The sequence below is a fragment of the Rhinatrema bivittatum genome, chromosome 1 (genome assembly GCF_901001135.1).
Source record: "Rhinatrema bivittatum chromosome 1, aRhiBiv1.1, whole genome shotgun sequence".
NCBI classification, from domain to species: Eukaryota; Metazoa; Chordata; class Amphibia; order Gymnophiona; family Rhinatrematidae; genus Rhinatrema; species Rhinatrema bivittatum.
In genome coordinates, this window is record NC_042615.1 from 17,436,648 (window position 1) to 17,452,604 (window position 15,957).

General features: G+C 43.4%; 1 protein-coding gene across 4 annotated transcripts in view; it reads left to right on the forward strand.

Annotated features, from left to right (window-relative positions):
* Window positions 1-15,957, forward strand: part of INTU (inturned planar cell polarity protein) — a 257,263-nt gene that overhangs the window by 23,302 nt on the left and 218,004 nt on the right. For all 4 annotated transcript variants that reach the window (XM_029589506.1, XM_029589682.1, XM_029589593.1 and 1 more), the window contains exon 3: window positions 11,603-11,688. In XM_029589506.1, coding sequence (XP_029445366.1) covers window positions 11,603-11,688 — 86 coding nt within the window. The remainder of the gene's footprint in view (window positions 1-11,602; window positions 11,689-15,957) is intronic.

The window sequence follows — 15,957 nt, forward strand, 5'->3', positions numbered from 1 at the left end:
AAGCATAACACTGGAAACCCCAGGTCAAATCTCTTTCCAGTCACTGCATGAGGTCACTTGAAGCGTCTGCCCAGTGAAAATAACTTCAACAGAGCTCAGTCAAACTCAAAAGTATGAGCTGATGGGCTTCTTTGGAAGAAGGGAGATGGAAAAGGATGGGGACCAGGTTTGGGTCTTCCTCTTGCATAGCTGTGGACAAGCTTCAGTACTTTAGGCTGAGTTTACAAACGGCTGCGCGCATAAAAACCAGGATATGTGTGTGGCTGGACCCTGCGCGCATTTTCAAAAGGACCCAGCCACGCGCGTAAGTCTCGATATGTGCACAAGTGCCGGGTCCTGAAAAAGGGGTGGGCCGGGAGGTATGGTCGGGGCAGGACGGAGGCTGGCCGGGACAGCGGCCATTAGCCGCTGTCTGGGGGAAGCTCACGTCGGCACTGGCCGATGCGCACAAACTACTTCTGCTCCAGGGGGAGCAGTAAGTAATAAAACAAAACGTTAAGTCGATAGGAAGGGTTTAGGGGGTGGGGAGGAGAGGGGAAGAGGGAGGGAGTTTAGGTAGCGGGGTAGGGAAGTTCCCACCCTCCCAGTCCGCTCATAGTTGGCGGATTACGTCACCGCACGTAGGTAGCAAAAATTCTCCCCCTCCCCCATGCACCATCTGAGTTTATAACATGCGTGTGCATATTATAAAATTGGCTGTCCATGTGGGTGCTCCAGGAACCACGCGCACGCTCCTTTTAAAATCTACCCCTTTGTACCTAATCTGCAGAGCAATGGGCAGCCAATGAAGACTCTTTAGTGTAGGGGTAATTTGACTGCAGTGGTATCATTTGGGAGATGTGTCTCTGACTTGTAGCCCTTATCTTACCCCAACCAGCGTATCATCTTACACATCCACTCGCTTCCCGTATTCTTTCCTCAAATTAAACGTGAGCAAAACCAAGGCACTTACCTTTTCTGCTTGGGTTCTCCTGCTGGAACTTCTCCCTCTTTTTTTGTTCCCAATGAGAAACCTGTCTGCCTTCACCTCCCAGATATCATCTGTTAACACGAGCCTGCCACTTTCCAGCATCTAAGGAATTTTGTTAATTTCTCTTCAGCATCTGATAAATTGCTCATCCATGCTGTAGATGTTTCCAAGCTTGCAACTGCTTACTCATAAACCTTGCCAAGTGCACTTTGTGTTCTCTCTATCTGGTCCTGGGTGCACTTAACAGCTCGGCTTCCACATACTGTAAGTCACTCATAGTCTGCACGGTTTGCATCCATACCCTTACCCCGGTCTGGCTCCTTTCTCAGCTTGTTCCCTTGGGCTTCCTATTGCTTCTTCCTGCCCTCTTCCCTTTCCATTGACACTCCACATCTGGGGATCTGACCTTCTGCTGGCTGATGTTCTACCTTTTGGCCATGTTCCCTTCCATCTTTTTAACACTTTTTTTTCTCTTAAAAATAAATTAATATATTTGTGTTTTCTCTCTGTGTACACATTACCTCCAGAATTGTTCAACCTGCGGCTACCACACTTTCTGGATGGATGTGAAATATTGTTTTCCTACAAAACGTAAGGAGATATCCCCAAACTGTAAAGATAATGTTTTTCATTAACCTTATGGGGTAGATATTCAAAAGCCATTTAGACAGATAACTTAAACTTTGGGATATTCAAACAGATAAGTCATTATCCGGCTCTAATTTAGTCAGATAAAAAAGGGATATTCTGCGGGCATTCCAGGGCATGACAAAGTTATCCAGTTAACTCAGCTGATTTTTATCTATAACCGGCTAAGTTATCTGGCATTGTATGGCCAGATAACTTTACACTTAGCCAGCTATATTCAAAAGAATATAGCTGGCTAAGCTGCTGTCCTGTTAAAAACAAAACAAAAAAACCTACAGATAACCAAAACCAACCCGCCCCCCTCCCCATCACGGGCCTACAAGCCTAAACCTGTCCCTGTGGTAGGGCGTGACCACGATTCGGGCTGAAGAAATACAATAATTTAAGGTATGTGGGCGATGGAGGATGGGGCCTGGAGAGAATGATATAGCAAGAAACAAAACAGGAATCAGGAGCAGTAACTCCCAGCCCTAATATTTTATTAAAATCATCGAGAGATGGTGTCAGGTTTGGTCCCATGAGGCCTTTCGAGCTCAGATGGGAGGGAGGCGGGGAACAGGTTTGTGCTTATAGGCCCACGATGTGGTGGGGTTTTTTGTTTTTTTTTTTTTTAACAGGAGAGCAACTTAACCGGTTATTTTCTCTTGAATACAGCTGGTTAAGTGTAAGGTTATCCAGCTAACCATAGCCAAATAACTTTATACATAACCAGCAATATTCAAAAGAATATCCGGTAAAGTTTAAAGTTATTTGACTACCCTTAGCCGGATAACGTTAATCAAGGATATTCAGTGGGACGTTTACCCCACTGAATATCCTTAGCTGGATAACTTGTCCACCAAACGACCTATTGAATATTGGCCTGTAAGGATCTAGTTTTGGAAAGAGAGCGCTCATACAAATGGTTCTACACTTACTCTATTCTTATTTCTGCTTTTCTGGCTAATGGTAGTGTCTCATTGGCATTGACTTGTAGGTAGGCATCTAGGAAAAGTTGTGTCTTATTGATTAGTGAGTAGTCTGCAAAGTGTGTGGTTAATTATTAGATTGCTTTACTCCAGGCTATTGCTGGTGGTTAATGCTCATGCAGTCTTAAGTGGTATTGGCAGAAATACCAAAATCCAATTTAGCTCAGGAAAATATCCAGGCTGCGCAAAACTGTGGTTTTCATATAGAAATCTCTTTTGCACAAAGTTGATTTTGCTGTTTGTCTTTGATATTTTAAGTGCAACACTTAGCACAGTGTGAAATGAGCTTGAGCAGACTGGTTTAAATGTAATTAGGAGTAGAACTGTTTGCATGCCCTGAAACAGAGGGGGATGCTTTGCCAAAAGGACATGAAATGAAGCCATGCCTGCTGACTGACCACGAGAGTCATGTTTGTGTGACTGGACTAGAGAGACTAGTTTACATAATTTGCTGGAAAAAAAAAGCAAAACGCGTGCCTTAACTTTTGCTTAATCAAAACCATTATATAAAGGAAGTTCCTGGGTTCTGATGTTTTAAAACAGACCAGGGTGCTAGTTGTGTGGATTAAGTGCAAGTCGTTTCAGACTGGACTTTCTATTTAGCTTGAATTAGCTCCAGAGCCCTTCCACCTTTAGCTGCCTGAATATGTGAGCATTACAGTGCAATAACTAGGAACTCAATAAAACTAAGATGAAGGCAGCAGTCCAGCAGCAAGAGGGGGGGCTTTCCATTCTTTTGCATTGAGTGTCACATGCATGATTTTTTTTTACCCACTGGTGAGAGATTCTATGTGTGCACTCGGTGCAAAGAGCTCCTGGCTCTCAGGGAACGAGTCCGATCTCTGGAGGCTAGAGTAGCAGACTTGGAGGAGCTGAGGCAGACAGAGAGGTATACAGATGAGACCTTCAGGGACATAGTAGCCAAGTCCCAAATCCAGTCAGGCAGCCCCAATGCTGCCTTGGATCAGAAAGGTCTCCCAGTAGGAGAACATCACCCTGGTGTAGCAGGAAGTGATCCTGTAGCAAGGACCTGCTCTCTAGGTGATGCATTGTCCTCTCGCACTGAGGACAAGTCTCCCAGGGCTACTGCCCAGGAGGGAAGGGTTAGGCCGGCCATCATAGTTGGTGATTCAATTATTAGAAATGTAGATAGCAGGGTGGCTGGTGGATGTGAGGGCCGCCTGGTAACATGCCTACCTGGTGCGAAGGTGGCAGACCTCACGCGCCACCTAGATAGGATTATAGACAGCTGTCGTGGTACATGTGGGCACCAATGACACAGGAAAATGTGGGAGAGAGGTTCTGGAAGCCAAATTTAGGATTTTAGGTAGAAAGCTGAAATCCAGAACCTCCAGGGTGGCATTCTCTGAAATGCTTCCTGTTCCACGCGCAGGTCCCCAGAGGCAGGCAGAGCTCCAGAGTTTCAATGCGTGGATGAGACGATGGTGCAGGGAAGAGGGATTCAGCTTTGTAAGGAACTGGGAAACTTTTGGGGAAAGGGGAGACTTTTCTGAAAGGATGGGCTCCACCTTAACCAGAGTGGAACCAGACTGCTGGCACTAACTTTCAAAAAGGAGATAGAGCAGCTTTTAAACTAGAACAAGGGGGAAAGCAGACAGTCGCTCAGCAGGGCATGGTTCGGAGAAATGTATCCTTGAAGGATACTCATGAAACAGGAGAGTTAGGGCATCCCAACAGAGAGGTTCCATTAAAAGCAAACATTGTCCATGTGCCTATATGTAAAAAATCACCGAAGCTAATGATTTCCAAATTATCCCTAACAACTGAAAAGCAGGTTGTTAAAACAAGCAAAAACCACACTGAAATGTCTGTATGCCAATGCCAGAAGTCTAAGAAGTAAGATGGGAGAGTTAGAGTGTATAGCGGTAAATGATGAGATTGACATAATTGGCATCACAGAGACTTGGTGGAAGGAGGATAACCAATGGGACAGTGCTATATCAGGGTACAAATTATATTGCAATGATAGGGAGGATCAACTTGGTAGGGGGTGTGGCACTTTATGTCCGGGAGGGTAGAGAGTCCAACAGGATAAAGATGATACAAGAGACTAAATGCTCAGTAGACTCTATATGGGTAGAAATCCCATGTGTGTTGGGTAAGAGTATAATGATAGGAGTATACTGCCATCCACCCGGACAAAATGGTCAGACAGATGATGAAATGCTAAGAGAAATCAGGGAAGCTAACCAATTTGGCAGTGCAATAATATTGGGAGATTTCAATTACCTCATACGAGAAGTGCAGGGAAATTGTCAATCCTGACAGAAGACTCCAATCGGATCTCAAAAGTGCAATAAGTTTTTATTGATTCATTAGGCAGCTCCACTGATTTAAATCACAGGTAACTTTACGGCGTCCCCCGACACGGTCCCGTGTTTCGCTTACGGCTGCATCGGGAGGGCTCGCCAGCAGGAATTCACATATGAAGTACTAAAATTAAATAATTAAGAGGTCAGGATGCTATATAGGACTTACAGCCGAACAACAATACAAACAATTTAAACACCACTCTTACCTGACAGCTGGTGTGTTCAATTTTGACAGGGAGCGCACTTGCTCTGAACGCTGTCAGGTATTTAAAGAATGGCAAATGGCGCCAAAAACTACAGGTGAACCAATGACGCGGAGCTGATAGCCCCGTTCATTGGTTCCCATTCCTGTAGCTCGTCATAGCAGCATTGAATGTGACCAAGCTTAACTGTGAGATCTAGGTGAAAAGGAACCATTCTATTTCCCGATTAAGTCCTTTCGGGGTAACTGAATCTAAAATAAAAATCCACCGCTGTTCAATGCGGCCAAGTTGTTCTGCATAACAGCCACCGCGAGCAGGTCGTGGAAACACCTCAATGACAATAAATTTAAGATCTGTGAGATTGTGAGATTTTTTTACCCAATGATCTACCAATGGTTCATTTTCTCTGGAATGCCTAATGTTCGAACAGTGCTCTATAATACGTGTCTTTACCATTCTCGTGGTTTTTCCAACATATATTAGTGGGCACGGGCAGGTAATCACATAAATAACCCCAGAGGTAGTACAATCGGAGTGTGAATGTAAATCAAAGATTCTCTTAGAGACCGGATGGGTAAACGATGTAGTGGGTGCTGTATGAGAGCATATCGTGCAATGACCGCACGGGTAATGTCCTGGTGCGTTAGATAAATTCTGCCGCTGTACAAGGTCTGCATGAACAAGCTTGTCCCGCAAATTTTTCCCCCTACGATATGTAAACCGTAGGGGACCTGGAAATACCGTTTCCATGGACAGTGCTCGCCAATGTCTACGAATCATGGTGGTAATTTGTCTACTTAAGGTGGAAAACGGGAGTATACAGTTAGTAACTGGGGTTTCAGAATGAGAGGATGGGAGGAACAGCAGGTCTCGATTAGTGTATAACGCTCGTTTCATGGCGTGTCTTATCACTCGCCTAGGATATCCCCGGGATAGAAACCGTGCTGACATGATTTCAGCTTGATGTAAATATTCTTCTCGGGTGGTGCACAATCTACGGAGTCTAAAGAATTGGCCCGTGGGTATGTTACTCCTTAGTGAACTCGGGTGGCAACTCTGATAAGCTAACAACGTGTTTCTATCTGTGTCTTTACAAGTCCGGCTTTGTATACAAATGGATGTCCAAGTCTCGTCCCCAACCTTTAAGAAAAGTTACTTTTGCTCACAATTCATCTGGCGACTCCTCGGGCGAGGACATACTACCTGCACATTCACAACCTCCACACCAGGACTCCGGGGCAAGTTCCACTACGACTCTTCCAAGTTCTTCTACCTATGGGGCATCATCGCGTTATGCCTCTATAGCAACTTCTTTTTTAGATTCGGGTCAACGCCCACCGGACCCAGGCATTCCCCCCAAAACCATCCGCAACACTCGCTCTCGGGGCCGTGCACAACAGACCCCACGGACCACCCGAGCCACGAATCAGGCACCCGATCCATGGCTGTAGAACGCCCTTCAGTTTTCAACTTGTCATCACGACCGCTTTCATCACTTGAACTGACTGTGCTCACCAAAGGTTTATCATTTGTGCCCACAGTGCAAATGAATTTATTTGATCATAAAGTCCATCTTCATCGTTTCTATAGACTGTTAAAAATTAAGCAATTCTTTACAGATGTCCCTTCACCTCCGGACCCCTCCCTGGTTCGGGCAAAGTCGAGGTGGGTGCCCCCAGGTCCTGGCGATCCACTCCTCTTGACTTTTGAGAGGTTAGTGGACCAGGACATGAGGGCACTTGCCTCTACTCGCCATTTCACCCAATTCAACCTTTCGAAATCAGAGTCTCAAGCGTTACTGACCCTTCAGCAGGATCACTCGATTGTAATAAAGCCAGCAGATAAGGGAGGGGGGATAGTTATTCAAGATAAAAATGAATATATATTTGAAGCTAGGCGTCAACTTTCTGATACGTCTTTCTACCAACCATTATTGGAAGATCCCACTCCTCAGCTACAGCAGCAGGTTAAAATCATTGTCGAGCAGGCAGTGGAACGCCGATATCTGACCACTCGAGAGGCTAAATTTTTGATAACTCAACATCCCATTACACCAGTTTTTTACACGGTTCCCAAACTTCATAAAGATTCTCAACATCCTCCTGGACGTCCCATCGTGGCTGGCATTGGCTCTTTATTAGAGCCTTTGTCCCAATTTGTGGATCTGTTTCTAAGGCCATTTGTATCACGTATCCGTTCATATATTAGAGATTCGGCACATTTCATTACTCTTTTACACTCCATTCCGTTTCCAACTGAGACGTTTTTTCTAGTCACTTTAGACATAGTTTCTTTGTACACCAACATTCCCCAACCCGCTGCTCTCAGAGTCATAGAAAAAATTCTAAATACCCGTACAGATCCTCAGAGAGTGCCCACTTCATTACTAGTTACATTGGCAACCTTAGCCCTTACTCAAAATTACTTTAGATTTCATGACACTTTTTATTTACAGGTGAAAGGCACGGCGATGGGGGCCACTATGGCCCCCAGCTTGGCCTGCCTCTTTGTGGCAGAGTTTGAGGATACGGTTATATACCCCTCAGAAGGGTTCTAACATATTGTAACCTGGCTTAGATACATTGACGATGTGTTTTTGGTCTGGCGAGGTACTGAGATACAATTGTTCATGTTTATGGACTGGCTTAACTCCCGTGATTCTAATTTACAGTTTAATTTTTGTTGGCATCAATCCCAGTTAGCTTTTTTAGATATTACGGTTTCAGTCCATGATGATCAATTCCAGACCACAATCCATCGTAAAGACACAGATAGAAACACGTTGTTAGCTTATCAGAGTTGCCACCCGAGTTCACTAAGGAGTAACATACCCACGGGCCAATTCTTTAGACTCCGTAGATTGTGCACCACCCGAGAAGAATATTTACATCAAGCTGAAATCATGTCAGCACGGTTTCTATCCCGGGGATATCCTAGGCGAGTGATAAGACACGCCATGAAACGAGCGTTATACACTAATCGAGACCTGCTGTTCCTCCCATCCTCTCATTCTGAAACCCCAGTTACTAACTGTATACTCCCGTTTTCCACCTTAAGTAGACAAATTACCACCATGATTCGTAGACATTGGCGAGCACTGTCCATGGAAACGGTATTTCCAGGTCCCCTACGGTTTACATATCGTAGGGGGAAAAATTTGCGGGACAAGCTTGTTCATGCAGACCTTGTACAGCGGCAGAATTTATCTAACGCACCAGGACATTACCCGTGCGGTCATTGCACGATATGCTCTCATACAGCACCCACTACATCGTTTACCCATCCGGTCTCTAAGAGAATCTTTGATTTACATTCACACTCCGATTGTACTACCTCTGGGGTTATTTATGTGATTACCTGCCCGTGCCCACTAATATATGTTGGAAAAAACCACGAGAATGGTAAAGACACGTATTATAGAGCACTGTTCGAACATTAGGCATTCCAGAGAAAATGAACCATTGGTAGATCATTGGGTAAAAAAATCTCACAATCTCACAGATCTTAAATTTATTGTCATTGAGGTGTTTCCACGACCTGCTCGCGGTGGCTGTTATGCAGAACAACTTGGCCGCATTGAACAGCGGTGGATTTTTATTTTAGATTCAGTTACCCCGAAAGGACTTAATCGGGAAATAGAATGGTTCCTTTTCACCTAGATCTCACAGTTAAGCTTGGTCACATTCAATGCTGCTATGACGAGCTACAGGAATGGGAACCAATGAACGGGGCTATCAGCTCCGCGTCATTGGTTCACCTGTAGTTTTTGGCGCCATTTGCCATTCTTTAAATACCTGACAGCGTTCAGAGCAAGTGCGCTCCCTGTCAAAATTGAACACACCAGCTGTCAGGTAAGAGTGGTGTTTAAATTGTTTGTATTGTTGTTCGGCTGTAAGTCCTATATAGCATCCTGACCTCTTAATTATTTAATTTTAGTACTTCATATGTGAATTCCTGCTGGCGAGCCCTCCCGATGCAGCCGTAAGCGAAACACGGGACCGTGTCGGGGGACGCCGTAAAGTTACCTGTGATTTAAATCAGTGGAGCTGCCTAATGAATCAATAAAAACTTATTGCACTTTTGAGATCCGATTGGAGTCTTCTGTCAGGATTGACAATTTCCCTGCACTTCTCGTATGATGTGATATTTCCTTAAAGTGCAGTTTGCTCTAGCATGTACTTTTGGTCCTGGATTACCGAGATTTCAATTACCCCAATATTGAAGTCATGGGATAGGAGGCGATGTCCTTTCGTGGATTACAAACTGGTTAAAAGACAGGAAACAGAGAGTAGGATTAAATGGTCAATTTTCTAAGTGGAAAAGGGTAAACAGTGGAGTGCCTGAGGGATCTGTACTTGGACCGGTGCTTTTCAATATATATATAAATGATCTGGAAAGGAATACGATGAGTGAGGTTATCAAATTTGCGGATGATACAAAATTATTCAGAGTAGTTAAATCACAAGCAGATTGTGATACATTACAGGAGGACCTTGCAAGACTGGAAGATTGGGCATCCAAATTGGCAGATGAAATTTAATGTGGACAAGTGCAAGGTGATGCATATAGTGAAAAATAATCCTTGCTGTAGTTACACGATGTTAGGTTCCATATTAGGAGCTACCACCCAGGAAAAAGATCTAGGCATCATAGTGGATAATACTTTAAAATCGTCGGCTCAGTGTGCTGCAGCAGTCAAAAAAGCAAACAAAATGTTAGGAATTATTAGGAAGGGAATGGTTAATAAAACGGAAAATGTCATAATGCCTCTATATCGCTCCATGATGAGACCGCACCTTGAATATTGTGTACAATTCTGGTCACCGCATCTCAAAAAAGATATAATTGCGATGGAGAAGGGCAACCAAAATGATAAAGGGGATGGAACAGCTCCCCTATGAGGAAAGGCTAAAGAGGTTAGTGCTGTTCAGCTTGGAGAAGAGACGGCTGAGGGGGGATATGATAGAGATGTTTAAAATCATGAGAGGTCTTGAACGAGTAGATGTGAATCAGTTGTTTACACTTTCGAATAATAGAAGGACTAGGGGACATTCCATGAAGTTAGCAAGTAGCACATTTAAGACTAATCAGAGAAAATTCTTTTTCACTCAACGCACAATAAAGCTCTGGAATTTGTTGCCAGAGGATGTGGTTAGTGCAGTTAGTGTAGCTGGGTTCAAAAGGTTTGGATAAGTTCTTGGAGGAGAAGTCCATTAACTGCTATTAATCAAGTTTTATTTAGGGAACAGCCACTGCTATTAATTGCATCAGTAGCATGGGATCTTCTTAGTGTTTGGGTAATTGCCAGGTTCTTGTGGCCTGGTTTGGCCTCTGTTGGAAACAGGATGCTGGGCTTGATGGACCCTTGGTCTGACCCAGCATGGCAATTTCTTATGTTCTTAATACAATCTGAAAACAACGACCCTTAAAATATCAGCTTGGATGGGTTTTTGGGGGTTTTTTAAATCTTATTTTTGCTGCTATTCTTAACTATTCCTCTCTTTTTGGTCTTGATATATATTTAAAAATTTTTTTTTTTTACTTTTTTTGTAATATATGGTATACATACTTTCTTACTTCCTTAATGCCTTATCGTATATTTATTCTCATTGCTTTAGTATATAATTTGATCTTACTACTTGTTTATCTTATAGGCTTTTTATCATTGCGTCTTTATTATCATATGTTTTTCTCTTGATTTGATATTGTTTAAGAGTCATTCTAATCCTCACATGGCTCACACTTTTTCAGTTGTCATTATTTACCTTTGCTTTTGATCCCTTATTCCCAGTTCCATGTCACCCTGTTCTGTGTAATGCTATTTGCAACTTTTGTGTTTTCACTGTAAACCGATATGATATATGTAAATTTTCTACATGAATGTCGGTATATAAAAGTCCAAAATAAATAAATAAATACATCTTTTATTATGACAAAGCCTCCTCTTTTTATAAAAGGTCTCCTCTTTTGGGTTCAGTTTAATAATTTGTTACCTTTGTCTACTTGACTTATATTTATGTGATGCTGATTCTGAGAAAACCTAGTAAACCAGCGCTCTGGTTTGCCTATTTTTTATTTTATAATGATGGGAGTGAGTAAGTCGTAGAGATTCTCAAAAGATTAACATTTTCCTAGGGATTAAATAAAATTGGAATAAAAAATTAGAATGCTATCAGTCACATGTTTGGTTTGTAATCTTTGCTGTTTATGGCATAAGCCTGCTAAAATTTTAAAGTGTCTTAACTTTTCTTTAACCTTCGTGGCTGTAATGTGTCTAACCTTAACTTTGACCGCAGGTGGTGATTTCTCTAATTCTTACCATCCGCTACGAGTTCTTTTTCTAAACTTAGGTCACTCACGTCTTCTGAGAATAACCATGCATTCTGATTAATCCTAGAGGCTGGTCCCGAGCTGCTGGGTTTGGATTTAGATGGCTTTCTTCATCATCCAGTCATTTTTGTCTGTCTTTCTGCTTTCTAGGGGATGTGCTAATTGCTGTGAACGATGTCGATGTGTCCTCTGAGAATATAGAAAGGGTTTTGTCTTGCATTCCTGGTCCTATGCAGGTACAGATACTTAACCTTGTTTCAATTGAAGGTTTACATTATTTATAATGCTTGTATTACATAAGAATTATCATACTAGGTCAGACCAAGGGTCCATTAAGCCCAGTATCCTGTTTGCAGCAGTGGCCAATCCAGGTCAGTGGATTCCAGATAGTAGATAGATACTTCAATTATGGTGTATAGTAAAATGTCACTCAATGTAACAACACAGGTTACAAATGCTTGTGCTGCTGCAGAGCATTCTGGTTGGCTATTCTAGCAGGTATTAATGGTTTGGAGATGCCACAACTGGGAACAGATAGCAACTTTTTGGCAGCCTGTGTTTGGTACACCGCATCCAAGCTGGAGCATACAGTTTTTTAGGGGGGCAGATCGACTCCTCCTCCATCATATAACGTTTCACCTCATCTGTTCCATAATTTAGTTCAGTTGATCTTTTCAGGGCGAAAATGTGGGGCTTTTTTTGCCTCTCCACACCTCAGTTATTTAAAAAAATAACTTTAAAAAAACTTTCACTACTATAATATATCGAACACCTCACACGATTCATCTTCCAGTTTCAAATTCAACGTGGTAAACCTTTTCCATTCCCCAATGTTTTATACCAGTAATATATGTGCAATTATTAGATACTTCAGCACTGGATGATTCTTGCTCTTCTTTGCATTAAACCAAGGGGGGGGGTTATAGCTTCGTTTTACTAGAGGTTCTCAAAGGAAACTGTCATTTTCAAAGTGCACTCTTTTTTTACCATTTAAATCTGGGCAGATTGATAAAACTATTCTTGCACAATTCGTTTCTCCTCAGTTGTCACAGAAGTCTGATTCAGATTTATAGGTAGAGCAGCTGGAGTGAGCTCGATTCTCCGATTGTTCTGTAAGGGATTGTTTTTTTTTCTCCAATTAGAAACAGTAGATCCAAGTGAAGAAAACTGGTGCCGATCCTCTTTGTCTCTTCTGATAAGGGAGGCAAAGTGTCACCCATGTATCCAGTGGTAAGAACCATCATTATAAAAGAATGGGCTCATCCAAAGAGCCATTCATGAAATGGTATCCAAAACCAGAAAGCTCCCAAAAGATAAGACAGAAATTGTCCAGTGGTAGGTTTTACAGTTTCTAGACATTTTATTTTTGTGTAAAAGATACTTGTCTAAAAACTGAATTATATTGCATTTCTAAAAATATATTAACATACTGTTTTCAGCCTGGGTATCAAGAGCTGTGATCCACTGGGGGCAAGCTGTTACTACAGACTCCGGGCATCCTGCTAAAAATAAGGATACAGGCAAAGAAGTTTCCATATGGGCTCTATGTTTTGCAAGTTCTTTGGCTCCACTGTTTGACAAATTCTTCTGTTGTTTTTTCCAACTATTAAAGTTGTTTTTGGTAGCCATTTGTTCAGCTAGAAGACTTGGTGAAAAAAATGTATCATCCTGTTCCATATGTTTGTATTTTTTTTAAACACATGTATTCTTTTTATTTTGTAAAGATGACTATTCTAATATGTTTCAAAAATTAAAGTTCCCATATTAATCTATTCATTGCTTTGCTAACCTTGGGCCAGATGTTCTAAGTGTTTTTCCCTTGGACACAAAGGGGATCATTTTGTAACATTGCACATAATGCACATATTTGCTGATTTTTTTTAAGTTACATCAGTTTTCAAAGCGGACTTATGCACACAAGTCCACTTTGAAAATGATCCCACCAAATCTACGCACATAAGTGACACCTGGTGAAACAGCACTCATTTTTAGTGAGAATTTATCTGCATACTTTTTAAAATCCCAAAGTATGCACCTAAGTGCAAGCCCCTTCCAGTCCGCTCCTGGGAGCGCCTCCATTCAGGCCAGGTACACTTCCATGCAAACATGACATAGACATGCATATCCTGTGGACAGTTCTGGAAGGAGCCATTTCTGCATGGAAAATAATCTTCATCACCCTGGTGACTTTCTGCCAGGACCCAAACCCCGAATCTTTCTGAACTTGCTTCCTTTTCCCCATTGGGAAAAAGTGGAATGTGGAGGCTGCCGCTTGACCCAACCTGGTATCCTTTTTTATTCTACCACTGGGGAAAAAACCCTTTAGTAGATTGGACCCCTTGTGCCTAAAACCTCAGAATGTAAAGAAAGGGAGTTTTCTAGCGCCCAGACAGATGAATTGAGTGGGTTATGCACCTCTACCAGCAGATGGGAGATGGAGCAAAACTGATCTCACAGTATATATACCGCTGCGGTGACATCAGCCTGCCAGTATTCTCCGTCTCCAGCAGACGGTGGTCATTTATCTCCCTACTGGGGATTGCTTCAAAGTTTAGAAGGAGAGATAAAAGGAGGTTTATTTTGCCCCGCTCTCCTGCAGTGATATCAAACGGTCCCTCCCCCAGTTGAGAACTCCTGAGGTGATTTCCATGGTTTCTCAGATGAGTGCCTTGGTCCAGTAGCTGGTTTTCTCAGCTGGCGTGGACTTAGCTATTTAAAACAGCTGAAAGGCAGTGAGTGCAGGAAGCCAAGCACGGCCCTCTCCCCCCTGCGGCCGGAGGCCATCTCTGTACTTGGCCGGGGAAGGCTGAGCTCAGGTAAGGTTTAAAAAAAAAAAAAGAGAAAGACAGAGAGAGTAGAAGGGTTGTTTGTAAGGCTTTCCCCTTCCTCCAGCCTCTGTGCTTGGCGAGCCGTTCCGATGTTTGTTTCCACTCCTGAGGGAGGTTAAGGGACTAGGGCAGCCTGGCAGGTTGAGCAGCCCAGGTGGGTTAGGCCCCGTTGTTAGGCTTTTCTCTGTGTGCCACGTGGTAGGCCGCGGAGGCATTTTATGTGCGTTAGGCTGCCCTCTTTAGGACTGTCAGTGCGTGCAAGTGTATTTGGTGTGCGACCAAGTTGTGAGCCCAGTTTTTTGGGCACACTGCCTGTGCACCCAATTTGGATGACGGAAGAGCGCCTATTTTTGCGACGCCCAGCCTTGAGACGCCTAAATTTTGTGCACCTAAATTTTATAGCGTGAATTCAGCTGGATGCACACCTTCAGTCGCCTGTTAAGCGTACTGATAGATTAATGGTGCCTGTGTCTAAGAAACCTAAGCGCCTTTCCCTCTGTGCTGCCTGTCATATTCGGGCATCTCAGCCTGGAGTGCCCTCTAACTTGTGCCAGCGCTGCTTAGAGGCCGAGGGAGAATATCTTCCTCTGATTTTACTAAGCCTGGTTCTTCCCAGTCTGATGACAGCCTGGGTAAGGACATGTCAGGAGGTGCGCCTGCCCTTTGAATTCCATTAACTGGTTTGTTAGCGGGGTTACAGTAACTCACAGGTGCTTTCTGGTTTTGGCATGGATCCTTCTGCCTTTTCTTGGGTAGAAATTTTTTCAAGGATTGAAATCCTTTTTTCATGCGCAATCCTGTCAGGTCAGAGTTGTAGGCGGTGACTTCTTCCTCGGCTGGTACTACTGTTAAGCACTGAAGTACACCTGGATTGGCAGCAGGTTCCCCCGATAGGAATCCGGATGGCACTGATGAGGCTGATCCTTACTCTCTGGAGGATGGGGAAATTCCTCTGGGACTGGAACTGTTTAGGACTATGTTTCAGTTCTTTCATTGAGATGAGCTACTGGCTCTGATTTCCCAGACGTTGAAGATGCTGGGAATACCTGGGGCAGATTCTATGTCTGAGCCAAAGAAATATCCCATTTTGGTTTCTTTGTGTAAAGCCTCTTGTTTTTTCCCTGTTATGGAGGTCATTCAAGAACTGATCAATCTTGAATGGAACGCCCCAGAGGCAAATTTCTAAGGGGGTCAGGCTTTGGAAGGCCTGTACCCTCTGGATCCAGTGGTGAGACAACGTTTGTGTTTTCTGAAATGTGATGCGCTTGTCTGTGCCGTCTCTAAGCGGACGACTATCCCTGTGGAGGGGGAAGAGCAGCCCTGAAAGATGTGCATGATAGGAGGATTGAGGCCATCCTTAAGCAAGCATTTGAAGCAGTGGCAGTGACCTTGCAGATAACTTCTTGTTGTTCCCTGGTGGCTCGCTCTTGTTTACTTCTCTCTCAGGAGGTCGATGAATCTGGAGTGAATTACAGGGCAGTCATGGAGCCAGCAGCCTCCTTTTTAGCAGATGCGGGATGCAATTTGGTCTGTACCTCAGCCAGAAGAGTGGCTTCGATACTAGCGTCCAGGCGTCAGTTATGGCTGAGAAATTAGTCGGCCGATGCGCCCTCCAAGGCTAACCTTACGAAACTGCCTTTTAAAGGCTCGCTCTTGTTTGGCAGCGAGTTGGAGAAA